The sequence below is a fragment of the Nelumbo nucifera genome, chromosome 2 (assembly GCF_055504915.1).
Source record: "Nelumbo nucifera cultivar China Antique chromosome 2, China Antique-T2T, whole genome shotgun sequence".
Taxonomy (NCBI): domain Eukaryota; kingdom Viridiplantae; phylum Streptophyta; class Magnoliopsida; order Proteales; family Nelumbonaceae; genus Nelumbo; species Nelumbo nucifera.
In genome coordinates this window covers 66,120-82,013 of record NC_142650.1, presented here as the reverse complement: position 1 = coordinate 82,013, position 15,894 = coordinate 66,120, and the positions used below count along the sequence as shown (strand labels likewise).

General features: G+C 35.0%; 2 protein-coding genes across 23 annotated transcripts in view; one reads left to right on the top strand and one right to left on the bottom strand.

Annotated features, from left to right (window-relative positions):
* Positions 1 to 454: 454 nt before the first annotated feature.
* LOC104588385 (heat shock protein 90-6, mitochondrial-like) lies at positions 455 to 5,864 on the bottom strand. Of its 13 annotated transcripts, none has more exons than XM_088897349.1 (8): positions 5,680 to 5,864; positions 5,405 to 5,463; positions 5,210 to 5,311; positions 5,063 to 5,122; positions 4,916 to 4,972; positions 2,183 to 4,830; positions 1,991 to 2,068; positions 455 to 749 (listed from the first exon to the last, which is right to left on the bottom strand). In XM_088897349.1, the coding sequence occupies exons 6-8, from the start codon at positions 2,375 to 2,377 to the stop codon at positions 654 to 656; spliced, it is 369 nt and encodes a 122-aa protein (XP_088753475.1). In that variant the 5' UTR covers positions 2,378 to 4,830; positions 4,916 to 4,972; positions 5,063 to 5,122; positions 5,210 to 5,311; positions 5,405 to 5,463; positions 5,680 to 5,864; the 3' UTR covers positions 455 to 653. The 13 variants fall into 13 exon arrangements, 12 of the variants coding, with proteins under 12 accessions (XP_088753475.1, XP_088753473.1, XP_088753468.1 ...); XM_088897347.1 differs by having other exon boundaries at positions 5,210 to 5,300; XM_088897342.1 differs by having other exon boundaries at positions 2,183 to 4,388; positions 4,726 to 4,830; positions 5,210 to 5,300; positions 5,405 to 5,863.
* A 170-nt stretch (positions 5,865 to 6,034) lies between these two features.
* LOC104588386 (GroES-like zinc-binding alcohol dehydrogenase family protein) overlaps positions 6,035 to 15,894 on the top strand; it is a 32,684-nt gene continuing 22,824 nt past the window's right edge. For 5 of the 10 annotated variants that reach the window (XR_016082279.1, XR_016082281.1, XR_016082282.1 and 2 more), the window contains exons 1-5: positions 6,108 to 6,546; positions 7,372 to 7,571; positions 7,653 to 7,722; positions 7,866 to 8,124; positions 14,681 to 14,824. Coding sequence is in view for 2 of the 10 variants with exons in the window: in XM_088897339.1 (XP_088753465.1) it covers positions 6,206 to 6,546; positions 7,372 to 7,571; positions 7,653 to 7,722; positions 7,866 to 8,124; positions 14,681 to 14,824 (1,014 nt within the window). In the remaining 8 variants the exon portion in view is untranslated. Of the gene's footprint in view, positions 6,547 to 7,371; positions 7,572 to 7,630; positions 7,723 to 7,865; positions 8,125 to 14,680; positions 14,825 to 15,894 lie in introns of all 10 variants that reach the window. The other 5 variants (XR_733775.3, XR_733776.3, XR_733774.3 and 2 more) reach the window with 2 other exon arrangements.

The window sequence follows — 15,894 nt, the reverse complement described above, 5'->3', positions numbered from 1 at the left end:
CTGAATTTGAGTGACGAAGCTCTGGACCAGATTGATTCTTCAGTAATGGGAAGGACTTGCAAGCAAGAAAATGAAACAGGCAACACCTACTAGCCAGTGACAATGCAAACCTTATTTACCATGCTGAATGAGGCTCAACATCCAGGCCATGAATCATATAGTCACATCTTATTTGTCAAATAGAAAAATGCAAGCGTTTAGCTTGCATTAGTAGCAATTCCAACATAGCTTTTGCCTAAGCCCTTTATCACAGGTTTCAACGACATGACTTGAACAAACCATCATCATGATCCATGGAGCTTCACTCAATCGTGTTATTCATCATCAGTCATTGGACCCAGAAAATTCGGGTTTCTTATAATTGCTAACTGCTAAGTCCATTCAACCTATAAATTTTGGCTTCTTGTTAAAATTATACTAGCGAGGGGTGCCCGGGCGAGTAATACCAAGTCTCTTCTTGTTAAAATAAGTTGTGGTCGTCTCCCAGTCTCTGCTGGAACGAACCAAGATATTATATATATATGATAACAGAACCATCTTACAAAGTCATTGAATATACAATTCCCAAAAGAAATACAAATTTTATATGCATTACAAGAGAACATCTTACAAACAAAGCTATTAAACATATAATTCCCAAAATAACAAGCTATTCATCTTGTAAACCAACTTTGTGGAACAATGATGTCAACACCTGAAATTATCCTTACGGGAACACTTGTCAAATTTTGCAAGAACAGAGCTACATCCTATGCAATTAGAAAGAAACATCAATAATAATAAAGCCCCTATCTAATTCAAACTTAATTTAAGAGGGAGATCCCTTTTTTATTCAGTCCATGTGACAAGTTAGAAAAGAATGGATGATATCAGTTAAGTTTGAGGTTTTCAATACTTCAATTAAGTCGATTGATACAATTTCCTCCTATTGGAGGGAAATTCCTCATAGTCCTATGACAGTTACAAAAAGTATAAAATTGATATATAGTTGATGGAAGTTAATAATTTTTTAAGGTCAACATATTTTCAACATGCTTAACATCCTACATACATCGGTTAGTATTAAGGAGTAATTAAGAATAAATGAAATCCTGTCTAATGTATGGAGACAATATATATAGTAGATGTCATTTAATATTCCAAATACTTAAATCAAATGCCCATATAAATTGGCTCACAGCATTGGTTGTCCCTTGGAACAACTTTGTTCTTGTTTTTTAAGAGATGGCAATTCGATTCATCCCCGTGGTGCCCCACCCCGACTGGGGTGCATTTTTTGACCACCAAGGGTTTGGGGAAAACCCAAAACTCTAGGGTCGGGGGTGGTATTTGTCCAATCCATCCTAACCTCACCTTGACTATATTATATAACATAATATATATATATAATACTATATTATATTACATAAAATAAAATAGTTTTCGATAGTTATCAAAAAATATAAAAAAATAAATTAATAAGTATACAAGTAAGAATGATTAGGGCGGGGTGAGGCAAAGTCAAGGATCCCCATTCTCCGAGATGAGGATGGGGTTAAGATTTTTAACCCCGCTGAGGTTCAGGGTGGGGACTTTGAATTCAGGGTTGAATATGGGGCGGCAAAACGCAGCCCCGCCCTAGTGTGGCTGGGTTTTGCCATCTCTAAAAAAACAAGAACTTTAAGTTCTTGCCAAAGTTCTCCCAGAACTTCTCATAGTCCTAGTGTGACACAATAAACAAATAACTGAGCAAACAATCAACAACTTTATTTTTCTTCCAGTTCCAGGAGTTTGGATATTTCAAAAATAAGGATAAGGATGTACATAGCCCTCGTGCAAATAAAATGGTTTCCTGCAAAGCTCTCCCAGAACCTTTTATAGTCCTTTTGTAAAATAGTAAAAAAAATGATTGATTCCTCCATGAATTGAACAAATGCTTTCAGTTGAACCCTTGCTCATCGCAACAAAATCCAAAAAGGCTAAAAGAAATAGAAGAAAAACAGTGGCATACCTCTCTATTCTCATTCATAGATATGCCCAAGATCATGTCAAAGGCCTTCCGAACCAATCGCTTCCTCATAATCCTTACCTATAACCAAGATATAAAGCTAATTATACTAGGCCATGAATACTCAAATAAACAACAAAACAAGAATAAGAGATGTCTCTAAAAGGTTTGGGGTCATGTGGCAGATTAACTTACTATTTGACTTTCTTGAAGAATCTCACGAGAAACATTGAGTGGATGGTCATTTGAGTCCACAACACCTTTCACGAAACTCAAATACCTTGGAAACTGATCAATTAGAAACAACAGGCAGATGTAAGCAAACCGATTACAGAGAAGGGGAGTATAGTGTGATATTCCCTTGAATTGTGGACCATCATGAAAGACCATGTTGTTGGACAGTTTTTGTATGCCCTTAGCTTCAGCCAGTTCTGATGTACTTTTGATATTTAATGTAAATAAATAAAATACATGTTTGATTCATGTTGTGTGGTATATTTCTGTGTAAGACCCTAAAACTGGACACTTAATGAGACTTGTGTTGGTTTTAAATGTTCACATTCGTTGGATAAGTCTGGGGAGATTTATCCTGCCAAGGCTGACACTGGTGTGCTGTCAACTGTTGGGGTGGCTTGTCTCAGCCGTCAGGGTGAGACCCAAGGCACATGCAGTGTAGGATTACTTGAACCTTTGAACCAGACCAGATTTCCAGTATTGCACTGGAACTTGGAGATTGATGGGCAAAACTGGAAAGTTACACCTGACCCCTAGACCCGATTATGGTACTGCACTAGGTGTCGGATTGGACTGTCTTTGATATGACAATCAGTGAAATCCTTAGCAGGGGTCAAAACCTGGGTATGTTGGGACAGTCTGAGAATTCATCTGAGTGGGTGATCATAGTGACGGGATCAACCCCTTTGTCGAACAAAGGTAATGATCGGGGATGCACTCTCTCTGATGGAAACCAAATTACTGGCAGTTGATTTCAATCGTTGGAATTTTGTTTTGCAAAATTTATATATATGATATATACTTATGTATGGTTTCAAATTGTTTGCAAATGGTTTTAATTCCTGCGATCCATGTGAGTAGAGAGTGCAGCATTGTTCCTTGCAGCCAAGGGAGATGTCATCTCTTGTCGGGCAGTGTATGATCATTATGGGTTGAGAGGTTAAGTGTAAAGCCATTTGGGATAATACCTGATGGGCTAATCTTGCATCTGCCCACAGTCCCTAGGTTTTTATAAGATGGCTTGGCCCAGGGACCACTTAGTGTAAGTGTTGGGCCCATAGGGTCCATGTGATGGGCTCAAGGGGTTCACTGGGCTTCTCAGTGAATTCGGCTAGGCCTTGTAACAGAGGCTCGGCCGAACCCATGTAGTTGATGTGTAGATCAATGCTTGGGTCCCACGCCATACAAAGAAGCCCAACTGGGCAGCAATTTGGAAGACTATTGAGCACTTATTACTTAATGGGCCTAAAGCCCATTTCGAACTGGGCTGATTTGATCAGTCACAAAAGGGGGCGGATCTGAGATTAGGATGAGCCCAAAAGCTTATCTAATCTACAAATAAGATTAAAAAGTGTCCTAATCCAAATACAGATTTGGATAAGGGCAACTCCGGATATGATTATGAAGTTTTCTTAATCATTAAGCAAGTGGAGGAAACCCTAATTCAAATTACATGAATTCGAACCCAAGGGATTTCGCAGAGAACACACCTACATTCTGAAGATTGGATCTCAGAAACCCTAGAGAAGAAAAAGTAGTTCGCCACTTTCTTCTCTAATTCTCTTCTCCATCAGCCGCCGCCAACCACCACCAGTTCGGTTTTCTCTGTGAGGGAAAGATCAAGAAAGAGTTCTTGATATCAGTTTTTGCTGAAAGGCTGATTCAGTTCAGTTCTCATTGTTTTCAGAGGATTCTTGTGAAGGATTCAGTGCGTAGGACGCACTCTGCTAGTTCTGTTCCATAGTTGCTGTGTCATCTTCAGTAGGAGCAGATCTTGGTGTCTTCTTTGGGTATGAACACCAACTTTGGGAGATATTATTTCTCTGGATCAGTTATAATCACTCCCTTCTCTTTTGGTTCAAATTTGGTTTGGTTTGGTTCAAGTAGGGTCCTTGAATATTATTCTAAAATCAGGGAATGCGATTCCCAGTTAGAAAGAAGGTAGGAAATTTTTGAAATTCGCCCACCCATTCTACAACAGTTTTGGCATCCATACAATGGATCCTACCATCCCTTTCAGTCCTACTAGTTCTCCATCAAAGTCATCTGAAATAAACACTCATTTAACATAGAGCCTTATATTCCTTGTTTTGGGATTAATTATATCATCTCTTCCTGTAGGAGCAATAACTGGCACATAGAGTATAGACCTAAACTCTACTTCACCCTGCAACAGATGAAGTTTATAGGCTTAATAAAACACACTAAATAATAGCACGCATGATGAAATATTTGTGCATGTAGAAAGTAGGTGTGCGCATTGGGTATTCAATTTGAACAAATTATACTACATCTGAGCTGGGCCCATTCAAATTTTAACAAATGCACAACATGAGCCCACCCAAGATGCACCCCTATTGGAGGAGGGGGAGTATCAGATAATTCAGGTGATAAAAAATAAGTTCCACCATTTGTTAAAGATATCCTATATCTAAATAATCTCTAGGATTTTCATTCTGCAATGTAACTGTCGCATGTATTGTCATTATTATTGTTGTTGTTACCTCTGTAGTGAAGTGTGAGGAAGCTAGAGGGTCCAAGTACTCATTGAAGGTCTTCTTGTAGAACTCGTTGTATTCCTCTGTAGTGACTTCCTTAGGGTGGCGTAGCTGTTCATATACATAAACAATATGAACACCTGACAGTTCACTGAATTTCCCATAATCAAAGAGGAATAGGAGTTTTAAGCCTTACCCATGTCAGCCCCCAGTCCTAGTACCTCTCAACTACGATCTTAGTTTTCTTCTTTTTCTGTCACGACATAAGCACACGAAAGATTGCTCAGAAACCAAGGAACCCATAATAAACGAGTGGTCGGTATAGTGAAAGATCACAAGTTACCTCAGCTTTTCCATCTCCTCCATCATTTTTGGCTTCAGTCGGATCCTCATCAACTTCAACCTGTTAGATATTCAATGATCAGGATAATAGAACTAATGCTATAAAACCGAGTAGTGAATATTGCAACCTAAATAGGAGTACTTGTACATCTTGGAAAGTCTAGGGACACAGAATAGTAAGGTTCTTGCACGGTTGACTGTTCAACCCAAAAATAAGCCCTAAACTTCCTCCTCGGCTCCTGCCCAAAATCTTGATTAATCAAATGCAAAGGAGAAAACAAATCCAGAAAATGAGCACAAAATAAAATTAAAATAAAATAAAATAAGCAATCAAAATACTCACTCGGTTGAGATTTTGGCTCCGAACTCTGTCAACACTGCAACAGGGAGAGTCCGCTGGCTCTGCTTCGTTGAGAAGGGAGAGGAATAAAATGAGAGTCGGGAGAAAAAGACAGAGAGAGGGAATCAGAGAAGTGGAAGATGGGAAGGCCAAACCGCCGCTGCCGAGAGTTGCAGCGGCGGTGGTTGAGAAGAAACGAAAACAGGGAGAGGGGGCAAGAAGAAGACGAAGAAGAAGAAGAATCAGAGAGGAAGAGAGAGATCGGTGAAGGAAGGCACCGCCGCTAAGATGAACAAGTTGAGAAGGCCAAACCGCCGCACCACCGCACCGCCGCAGCTGCTGCTTCCAGAACTCAAGAGCTCAAGAGGGAGACTTCGGGAAGGCCTTTCTGAAGCCTTCAGGACCTCCTTCGTTCTCCCTTCGCAACGGAAGAAGCCTCTCGAAAAGAAGAATTATGAAAAAAGTCAGAACAAGTGTGTATCATGCAACGAAGACACGAATCAATTATTTACACGTGAGATTGAAAATCTACTCGCACGAGTCAACTCAGAAACCACCCATTCCAGAATTTTATATATATATATATATTTATTTATTATATAGATATAGATTAGATATTCATATTCTCATGCGTCGCACGGCCGGCACGGGTCCCGCTAATGCGGGAGATATTGGTGTGAGTAGCGCTATATAACAGATCCGGACTCACAAAATCAAAACGAAAACAACTAAAAACCATCGGACACAGACACACCGGCAATGCATCAGACCACTTGAAGCTCACTTCAAACCCAACTTTCATCAATGGAAGCTTTACTTTGCAGAAAGATCGGTGATCCAACGGTCCCACTCTCGGAAGCTTCACCGATATTCATATCAACCTCTTATCCAATCCCTGTTTTGGATTCTTCGACCGCTGTTAGAGTAAGGGTGAAATCTACCAGCCTAAACTACGCGAATTATCTGCAAATAGTTGGGAAATACCAAGAAAAGCCTCCTCTCCCTTTCATTCCGGGTTCCGATTACTCCGGGGTGGTGGAGGCTGTTGGAAATGAAGTTTCCAAGTTGAAAATTGGTGATAGGGTTTGTTCCTTTGCAGCCCTTGGCTCTTTTGCTGAATATATCGTCGCGGATGAGAAAGAATTGTAAGTTCTGGTTATTTGAAAATGATCTTCATGTTTTCTTCTTGTATTATTGAGATATAACTTTGAAAATGTTCTCCCACCAGCAGGGAGAACAAACTATTTTTTTCTTAATATTGAGATATAAGAGCTGAAGATCTCTTTTTCAAGAACCGGCAAAAGCTTTTGTATTTTAAAATGTTTGTATATTTATTCCTGAACTGAAAATCCTAACTAAAAAGGCCTTTACCCAATGTTGGTCCTAGCTATCTGGGGTCTTGGAGGGTTTGCTTGGATACGGACCTAACTTTTAGCATGTTTTCACGACGTCTGAATTTTCTAAATTAAACTAAATCCTATTTCAAGAAAACCTCAAAACATCTACAGATTTCATTGCAGCTGATAAGAATTTCATGCTAGTGCCTAAACTTGCATGTTTTCTACCTGGTACCTTAGATATAGATAAGTACCCGGTTTGCTTCAATATGGAACAGGAAAAATTAATTTGATCAATCAAATTTATCATGGATGTTCGGGAAAAATATAGGTTTATGCTTAATGAGTTGGCTGTGAATGAGAAAGAACTGAAAGCAATTGAAGGAGAAAAAAGAAGATAGAGAAAAACTAAGTGGACAATTTAAGGAAATCTTTTGGACTTTCTCATTCGCAAGTCCAGCCTGATATATGTGGTAGAGTATGTTCGTTCATTCATTTTGTCATTTCAATAATGATCAGTTACGCTGGTTAACATGTTTGTTAATTATTTATATATTTGATTAATATTTTTATGGATAACTTATTTGATTAACTTTGCATGTACTTTTATCTTTCTTTCTCTTCGACGTAAAGGTTTTTAGTTCCCGATGGATGTGATCTGGTTGCTGCTGGTGCACTCCTTGTTGCATTTGGAACTTCACATGTGGCACTTGTTCATAGAGCAGGATTAAGCTCTGGCCAAGTACTGTTAATCTTCCCTTTGAAGTTTAAATTGTTTCATGGGCTTCTCAGAATCAAAAGAGTTGAAGTTGAGAAAATAACCACAGAAGCTTGTTAGTGATGCTTTTGAGAAATTGTAGCGTAACTTGATTTGACGGTGATAAAATTACAGGTTTTGCTTGTTCTGGGTGCAGCTGGTGGTGTTGGGCTTTCAGCTGTGCAGATTGGAAAAGTTTGTGGTGCCACTGTCATTGCTGTTGCCAGGTATGTAGGCATTGGACAGTGTAGCAGCATGAATTTTATTAATCTCTCTACTGTTCCTGTTTGTTTATGCAACCATTGAACCCTGAAATTATTAAAGCTTCAAAGGGATATGAATAATTTCTGGAGCATATTTTTGATTTTAGGGGAGCTGAAAAAGTACAGTTTCTCAAATCACTTGGCATTGATCATGTTGTTGACATAAGCAAGGGGAACATTTTTGGAAGTGTGAAAGAATTCCTGAAGGCAAGGAAGCTCAAAGGGGTTGATGTTCTCTATGATCCAGTAGGTGGTAATCTCACAAAAGAAAGCTTGAAACTGTTGAATTGGGGAGCAAATATCCTGGTCATAGGGTTTGCAAGTGGAGAGGTCCCTGTCATCCCAGCAAATATTGCACTTGTTAAGGTATTCTTAGTGATGGATTGAAGCTTTAAATCTTGTAAATGTTTCTTGTTGCTTAATCCTTTATCATCTGCACCTAATCTGATTCCAACTCTTGCTGTTACTAGCTGATGCAAGCAGTAAAGCTTAGGCTCAGTATGGAAAGAGTACAAACACAAATATCTACCATGTAAATACATACAAAATAATACAAAATACAAGGTTTTTCACTCTATATATTTGTATTTGTACTCCTTCCAAAGTGAGCCTTACATCTCCATTATTTGTACTCGAGTTAATACTAAAATTTCAGTACTTGTAGAAGTATTATTATCAGTCCCCAACAATTAAATAATCTTCTTGGTATTTTAAGCTTGGACAAATATAGAGTATACTCCAACTCCCCTCCCCTTTTTGAGGTTTCTGGCACATAATGCCGTATTCTATTTTTTAAGAGACCCCCAAACTGTGCACACCTCTGACAGAGATAACAGTGAATGGACATTTCCGAAATTGCCCATTTGTTGTTTATATGCACGAGTGATCAAGATTTCACCTAATTTCTGCTATTCAAGTGGTTCTTGATTTTTTTTTTTAAATGCTGTCACTGTACCATAAAACAAGGGATAAGTGCTAAAACCTCAAACTATAGGGTGATCCTTGGAGTTTATTGCTTTATATTATTATATGTAATAGAAAAAAATATCACATCATTTCTCATTTTTCATTTTGGTCTCTAGTGAGACTCTATGTGATGCACATGTATCTGTATTTTATTTTTGCATGCTATTAAGGAAATATCATATATGAAAGAAATATAGAGAAAGAATAGAAAAATACATGTCTTTTACATCCAATTATAGCAATGAGCAACCGCTTTTATCTTGAATGGCAGTTCAAACAAAATGTACTTTTATATGACAAAAGCGTATTTGTAAAATATTTGAAAAAGAAAGGGTAGGCAATGGTAACACCTTTTTTGCTAGTGAAAATTTCTTTCTACCAGAAGCTCTAAAAGTTCTTCATTTGCATCAAATAAATTACCAATCATTGGAATAATCTGAATTGATATGACTCATTAGTATAATTTCATTTACAATAATTTCATATTAATTAAAGTTTTAAACCAATCAATATGAAATGGAATTGTCTAATGTTGTATACAAAAATATATATTTTGTCATCTAATGAGTTCTAAAAAGTTTTATTTTTGCTTGACAAAAATAAAATAAAGTAGGTTAGCCCAAAATGTGTGGTTTTACCCTTCTTTTTAGTAGGATTATAGATTTACAAGATGGGGACTGTCATTTTCCCATTGATTTACTTTCAGAACAACAAAAAGTCTTCTTTTTCTTATAGAAAAGGAGTTTCTTGCCTCCAATAGTTATACATCATTAAAATGCTCTATTTAATATTTTTTGGAGGATATACAATAAATATAAACAAGATTGAAAACCCTTTTTGATATAGCAAAAAGGTATAAGATTTTTAGTCAAAATCCATAGATTGTTGAAACTAGATTTCTATCTATATTTTAAGACTTGTTTGTAATTTTATCTAATAGATGATTACTACTTAGATTGAAAGGAAAGCTCTATAAAACAATTGTTAAGGCCAGCCATGCTTTATGGAGTAGAGTGTTGGGCAATCTAAAAACATGTCCAAATAATGAGTGTGGCAGAAATGCATATATTGAGATGGATGAGTGGAAAAAGCTAGAAAGGATAGGATCAGAAATGAATTCGTTCTAAGGAACCTAGGAGTAGCTCCAATAGTTGATTAAATTAAGAGAAAGTATACTAAGATGATTTGGCCATGTGCATAAAAGACCATCAACAATACCCATAATCAAGGTTTAAAATTTCGATACGATACACCCAATATGGGGCGTATTGTATCGTATCTTTGAAAAATCGATACGAGATACAGATGGATATCGGATGTTTCATCTTTTTTCATGCGTATCGGACCCGTATCGAGGGCATATCGGGGGTGTATCGGGGTGTATTGATAGTCTATCGACTAAAAAGATACGTCCAAAAACTAAAAGAAATTAAAGGGGGAAAGCAAGCTTATTTTCTCCGAAATAAGGCTTCTTTCACCCCCAAATGACTCTAAAATTTCAAACTTCATTCCTAGAGTGCTAGATTTGCAAATGTTTGCAAGAAACAAGTGTTAATAGTTAATTTTTTTAAAGAATTTTCAAATTTTGAAAAAATATGGGAAAAATAGGTAAAATTTTACAATCTTTTATAATATCTTGTGATTTCTTTTTTTTCTTGAATGTTTAAATTTATGTTGATCTATATTTCTTACATTTAAAATCACAATTTTTTTGTGTTATCAGTAGACTTATGGAAATTTCATGCAGATATTTGGGTAAAATATAAATTAACAAAAACTTTGAAAATGTAATTTTTTCTTTGCCTATAAAGACTAAATATGTTTTAGATCTATGGATTTATCTATCATATCCATAGAGCAATTGAAATTTATTCTTTAATATATATATTTTTTATTTCTTTAGAATTAAAAAAAATAAATAATAATTAATTATATTTTATCATTTGATCACAACAATTGAATATATTATAATTCTATGGATGATCTATCATATCCACAGACCAATTGAAATTTCTTCTTTAATAATTATTTTTTTCATTTTCATATTTTTAGAATTAAAAATAAATAAATAATTAATTATGTTTTATCATTTGATCACAACAATTGAATATATTATAATTCTATGGATGGTCTATCATATCCACAGACCAATTGAAATTTCTTCTTTAATAATTATTTTTTTTCATTTTCATATTTTTAGAATTAAAAATAAATAAATAATTAATTATATTTTATCATTTGATCACAATGATTGAATATATTATAATTCTATGGATGATCTATTATATCCACAAAGCAATTGAAATTTCTTCTTTAATAACTATTTTTTGAATATATTATATAATGTTTATTTATTTTTTATAATTTTTGGAAATAAATAATAAATAATAGTTATTTAAATAATAAATAATTATTAATTATATTTTAGCATAGAAGTTGTGCCAATGCATGCTTTATGGTTGGATAGGAGAGTTGGGTTTTTCCGATCCCATAAAACATTAAAACTTAAGAATTATACTCTATAAATTATAGTTAAGCATACAATTTTTAATGAAATTATAACTAGCTACAACATATTTCTTCATAAAATCATTAAAATATATTAATTTAATGTATATACATCTCATTGAGGTCTTATATTTAGTGTTGTTGATATATTTTTATGATTTGTTAAAGCATTTATAGTTGATTTATTAAAGTATTTATAGTGCTTCCAAGCGTATCTTAGTTTTTCTCTGGTACACATGCATATCTAAGGAGTATCCTGATACGTCTCTTAAAATTGTCTTTCTGATACACTTGGCGTTTCCGATACTTTGAACCTTGCCCATAAGAAGTGCTCTATTACAAGTTGAAGGGGCTAGGAAGGGCTAGGAGTGCATCAAAAAGGGCTTGGGTTGAAGTAGTATGAATTGATTTAAGTCCCATAATTTAACAATGGATATTGCATTAAACATAACGAAATGGTGAAACAGGACTCTTGTAGCTGATTGTTGAAGGCATTTTTTAATCCAAATAATATTTAATAAATTAGAACTCAAATAAGTTGGTTGGCTAGTCTGCTAGCCAAATCATTAAAACTATAAAAAAGTATCCCGTATGGGAGTTCCCTCTCTTTAAGTGAGGAGTTCCCTCCCTTTAAGTGGGAGGGACAGGTGTCCTTCACCTAGGAGGAGGAGGTAGTTCCATAACTACCCTACTCCTTGTTTAAGCTCCTTAAGGGGAAGCTAGAAAGGGGACATAGAGACTCTTCGGAGAAAATTTTCACAAGAGATTATTGAAAAAAAACAAAGATAAGGAGAGAAGAAAAGAGAAGTGCTCAAGGGAAGGCAGGGAAGGAAAAGTCTCACTAATACAGGTAGAAAAAAGAAAGTCCTCTCTATGAATACTTCCTATATATATGTCTTCTGCTATGTATCCTTCTTCCTCTCTCTTTTATTTTCACTTTTGAGAAAGGAAATAGAGGAAATGAACCATTTATAACCAGGTGCCTCTACTTGGTTGATTATGGTCCCTCTTTCAAGACAAAGTTAGGGATTAAACCATCTACATTATAATTCTCGAAGACTGATTAGGGTTCCCTTCAAATGAAAATGAAGAGTAGAAGGGAATAAACCATCTACAACCAGGTGCCTCTACTTGGTTGATTATGGTCCCTCTTTCAAGATAAACGTAGGGATTAAACCATCTATAGTCTAATTCTCGAAGGCCGATTATGGTTTCCTCCAAATGAAAATGAAGAGTAGAGGGATGAAAATCATCTACAATTAAATATTCAGTTTGATTGACTATGGTTCTTTTTTTGTATGCAAAATTCCAAGGATTAATGCTGTCTACAATCAGATTTTCGTCTTATTGACTATAGCTTATTGTGAAGAAAGGAGTGAGAAGGAAATTTTCTTTAAAAAATAAAAGAGAAATGTATTGTTGTATAGTTTCTCAATTGTATTTTCTTTTTCTTTCTTCTCATTCTTGTACACTTGATGTAAAAGAAAAGAAAAGTTTTTTTTTTTAGTTACCCTATTGTTCTTTTCCTTTGTTCTATGCAGTCATTTCTCCATGTCAGAATCAAAAGGTGTTCTCTACTTTCTTATGGAGATGTACTTAAGGGGAACAATACGTATGATTCCTTGAATGGGCCTTACCCAAAATAATAAAAACTCAATCACTTGATTGAGTGAATTATGTTGCTTGAGAATTTATTAAAATTTTCACACCAACACTGACCCTATATAGTTGGGATAAGGCTTGGATGATGATTATTTTGTAGTTTTTTGAATCACCATAAACCCTTACTTTACGATCCAGACTGCAAAAAAAAGAAAAAGAAAAAAAAAGTATTCCACTTAGATCAATCTTTATGTATGAGAAGAGCACTGTTCAAAATATCAATAATCTAAATACAGGATACATGTTGGAAATGTTAGAAATATTGTAAAAGTTATGGACATGGTAGAAACATTGTGAAATATGCAAAAATATGGAATGATATCTTATGAATGATAAAAGAAGTGGCACATTTTTTTTTTAATTATTGTCTTGTTCCAACTTATTAAACAAAGCTAAGGAAGTAAGGTCATAAACAAATTAATATGTTGTGAAGTTGTCCTGTTAACCTTAAAAGTCAAAACTACATGATGGAATGAGTTAATGCAAAATTTGAACTTTAGAAAATGCAAATGATTCGAATAGATCGATCAAATAATCTATTACATGAACAAGAACTAATAGTTAACTCCATGTTTGAAATGAATAACAAGCTATCATAAAGTGGTAATCGTGTCCTTTAGGCGTGCAATAACATTGCTAATCCACATATCTATAAAATATTGTCACCAACTTATGTTATAATACTATCTCTTGTGCTCCATGTAGTGCCGGTAGTGTTCATCGGAGAAAATGTCGATTCTAGCAAAATTGTGTCGATACCTATGGAAATGGAAATGTCATAAAAGATTAGGAAATTTGTGGACATTTTAAAGCATGAGAAGAGTCAATTTTGTATGATCCATAACAAATCTTTTTTTTTTGTTCATTGATAAAATGAAGCTTTCTTTTCCATTTCAAATCCATACCATAAAATTAGATAATTGTGAAATGAATCATAAATTGAAAATAAGATAGAAAAATGTACGATTTTTAGTTATATGCCCAGATTGAAGACAGAACTATCTAGTTTCAACTGTTCCATTCTAAAAGAGCTTAAACTACATGAAAGCCTGCTGTTAAAATAGATACCATCCTACGACACTGATACTAAGGACTATTGAACATTCAAATAGGAATTGGAATGAGTTTTTTATTGATCAGTTATTATTTATTTATTTATTTTTTGAGAAATGGTGTGAATATTCATCAGGTATATTATTTTAGAAAAATAATATTGCATTGAATTGATTCTTTCAATCTCAATGATTGAATATGAATGGCTATTATGTTTTCAAGCATGCTGCCATGGTGAAACTGGTAGGGGCATGCAACATGCTGCTCGGTGGAGGAAATGCTGGAGTATTTTGGTTTCCGAGTGGCTGCATCTTCTAAAAGATGTACAATAAATCATATAATGAATTCAATTTCTGATTTTCATTCTTCACTCAAGGACCTGCTATTAGGATTTATTTTATGATATTTTTGACTTTTAGAATATCTCATCAAACTTTTAAGGGCAATAAATTAAGAATTTCCTATTTTTTTTTTTAAATTATAAAAAAATGTTTAGTAGTAAATTGCGTTTCCGATCCTTGACTTGGTTTCTTGTCAACTAAATGACAGAATTTCAAGTTCTCACACTTTCGTATAAAGTGAAAGTTGTGCTTCTTATTTTTCCTCTGTATTGCCATCTGCTGATGCATTTGGTTATTTGCCTTTTTCTTTCCTTTTAAAGGGGTAATGTTCTGTTTAAGTAGATTATAAATCATAAGCTCTAATCTCCTTTGCATTGTATGCTGCTCTTTAGAACTGGACAATACATGGACTGTACTGGGGGAGCTATAAAATACATCAGCCTGGTTTGCTTAAAGATTCTGTTAAGGAGCTGCTGTCTTGGCTAGCGAAGGGCTTGATATCCATCAATGTTTTTCATACTTATGGTCTATCAGAGGTAGGTGCTTTTGATTCTTTGGTTATTTGCAATTACTTCAAACAGCTTTATGTTTTCATTTTTCCCCTTTTCTAGTTTTTGATCCCAAGAGATACTCCATGTTATCATCATAACCATTATGACGAACCATAACTTGAATCAGCACTCAAAAACCCAAAATTCAGTTTGGAAGTTTATTAGGTTGAGTTTACAATATAACACAGATCAAAAAACAATATTTAAAACAACAAGGGAGATGATTGCAAGATTTAATTGGATAAAGAGATTGGCGAACGCCATGACCAACTCTTTGGCAAGACAAGGTGTGAGTAGGGAACAAATACATTGGGAAACAACATAAAGGGGTGAAATGTAAAAAGGGGGTTGCTACTCCATAACTTTGGGGAAATCACTCATCACTTTGTATATAGATCTTTCCAATAAAATATGTTTCTCGATTATCCATAAAAATGGTGGGTATATCTCTCTCTCTCTCTCTCTTCTTTTGGTTGTAGTGGGATGAATATGTATTTAAGAAATTAAGTAAAATTGTAGAATATATAATATATTATAAAAGAAGAAGTAAACTATTTTTTCTTTATGGAGGTGATGCATGTATTTGATGACATTCATATATACCCATGACAGAAATTCCACCTTCATATTCCTAATACCAAAGATCCATGATGTTGTTTCCACCCATTAGCTTGATTGGTGGTACCTACAAAATAATCTCTAAGGTGTTGCTCAAACATTTAAGAAAGTATTGGTGAAAATGTCTGATAGTAAGGGGGAGTCCCTATAGATCCCCCTATAGATCTGAATGTGAAGATGTTTGATAGTGAGGGGGAGTCCCTAGATGATCCTGGATAGTACAGGAGAGTAGTTGGAAAACTGATTTTTTTAACCATTACAAAACTTGACATTTCCTTCAGCATTGGATTATTGTGCCAATTCATGCAGAACCCAAGGACAACCCATTGGGAAGGTGTTGTTAGAGTTCTATGCTATTTGAAGGGGGCTCCAGGTAAAGGGTTGTTGTATAAGAAAGAGGGAGAACTTTCCTTGGGAGGATACACAGATGCTGATTG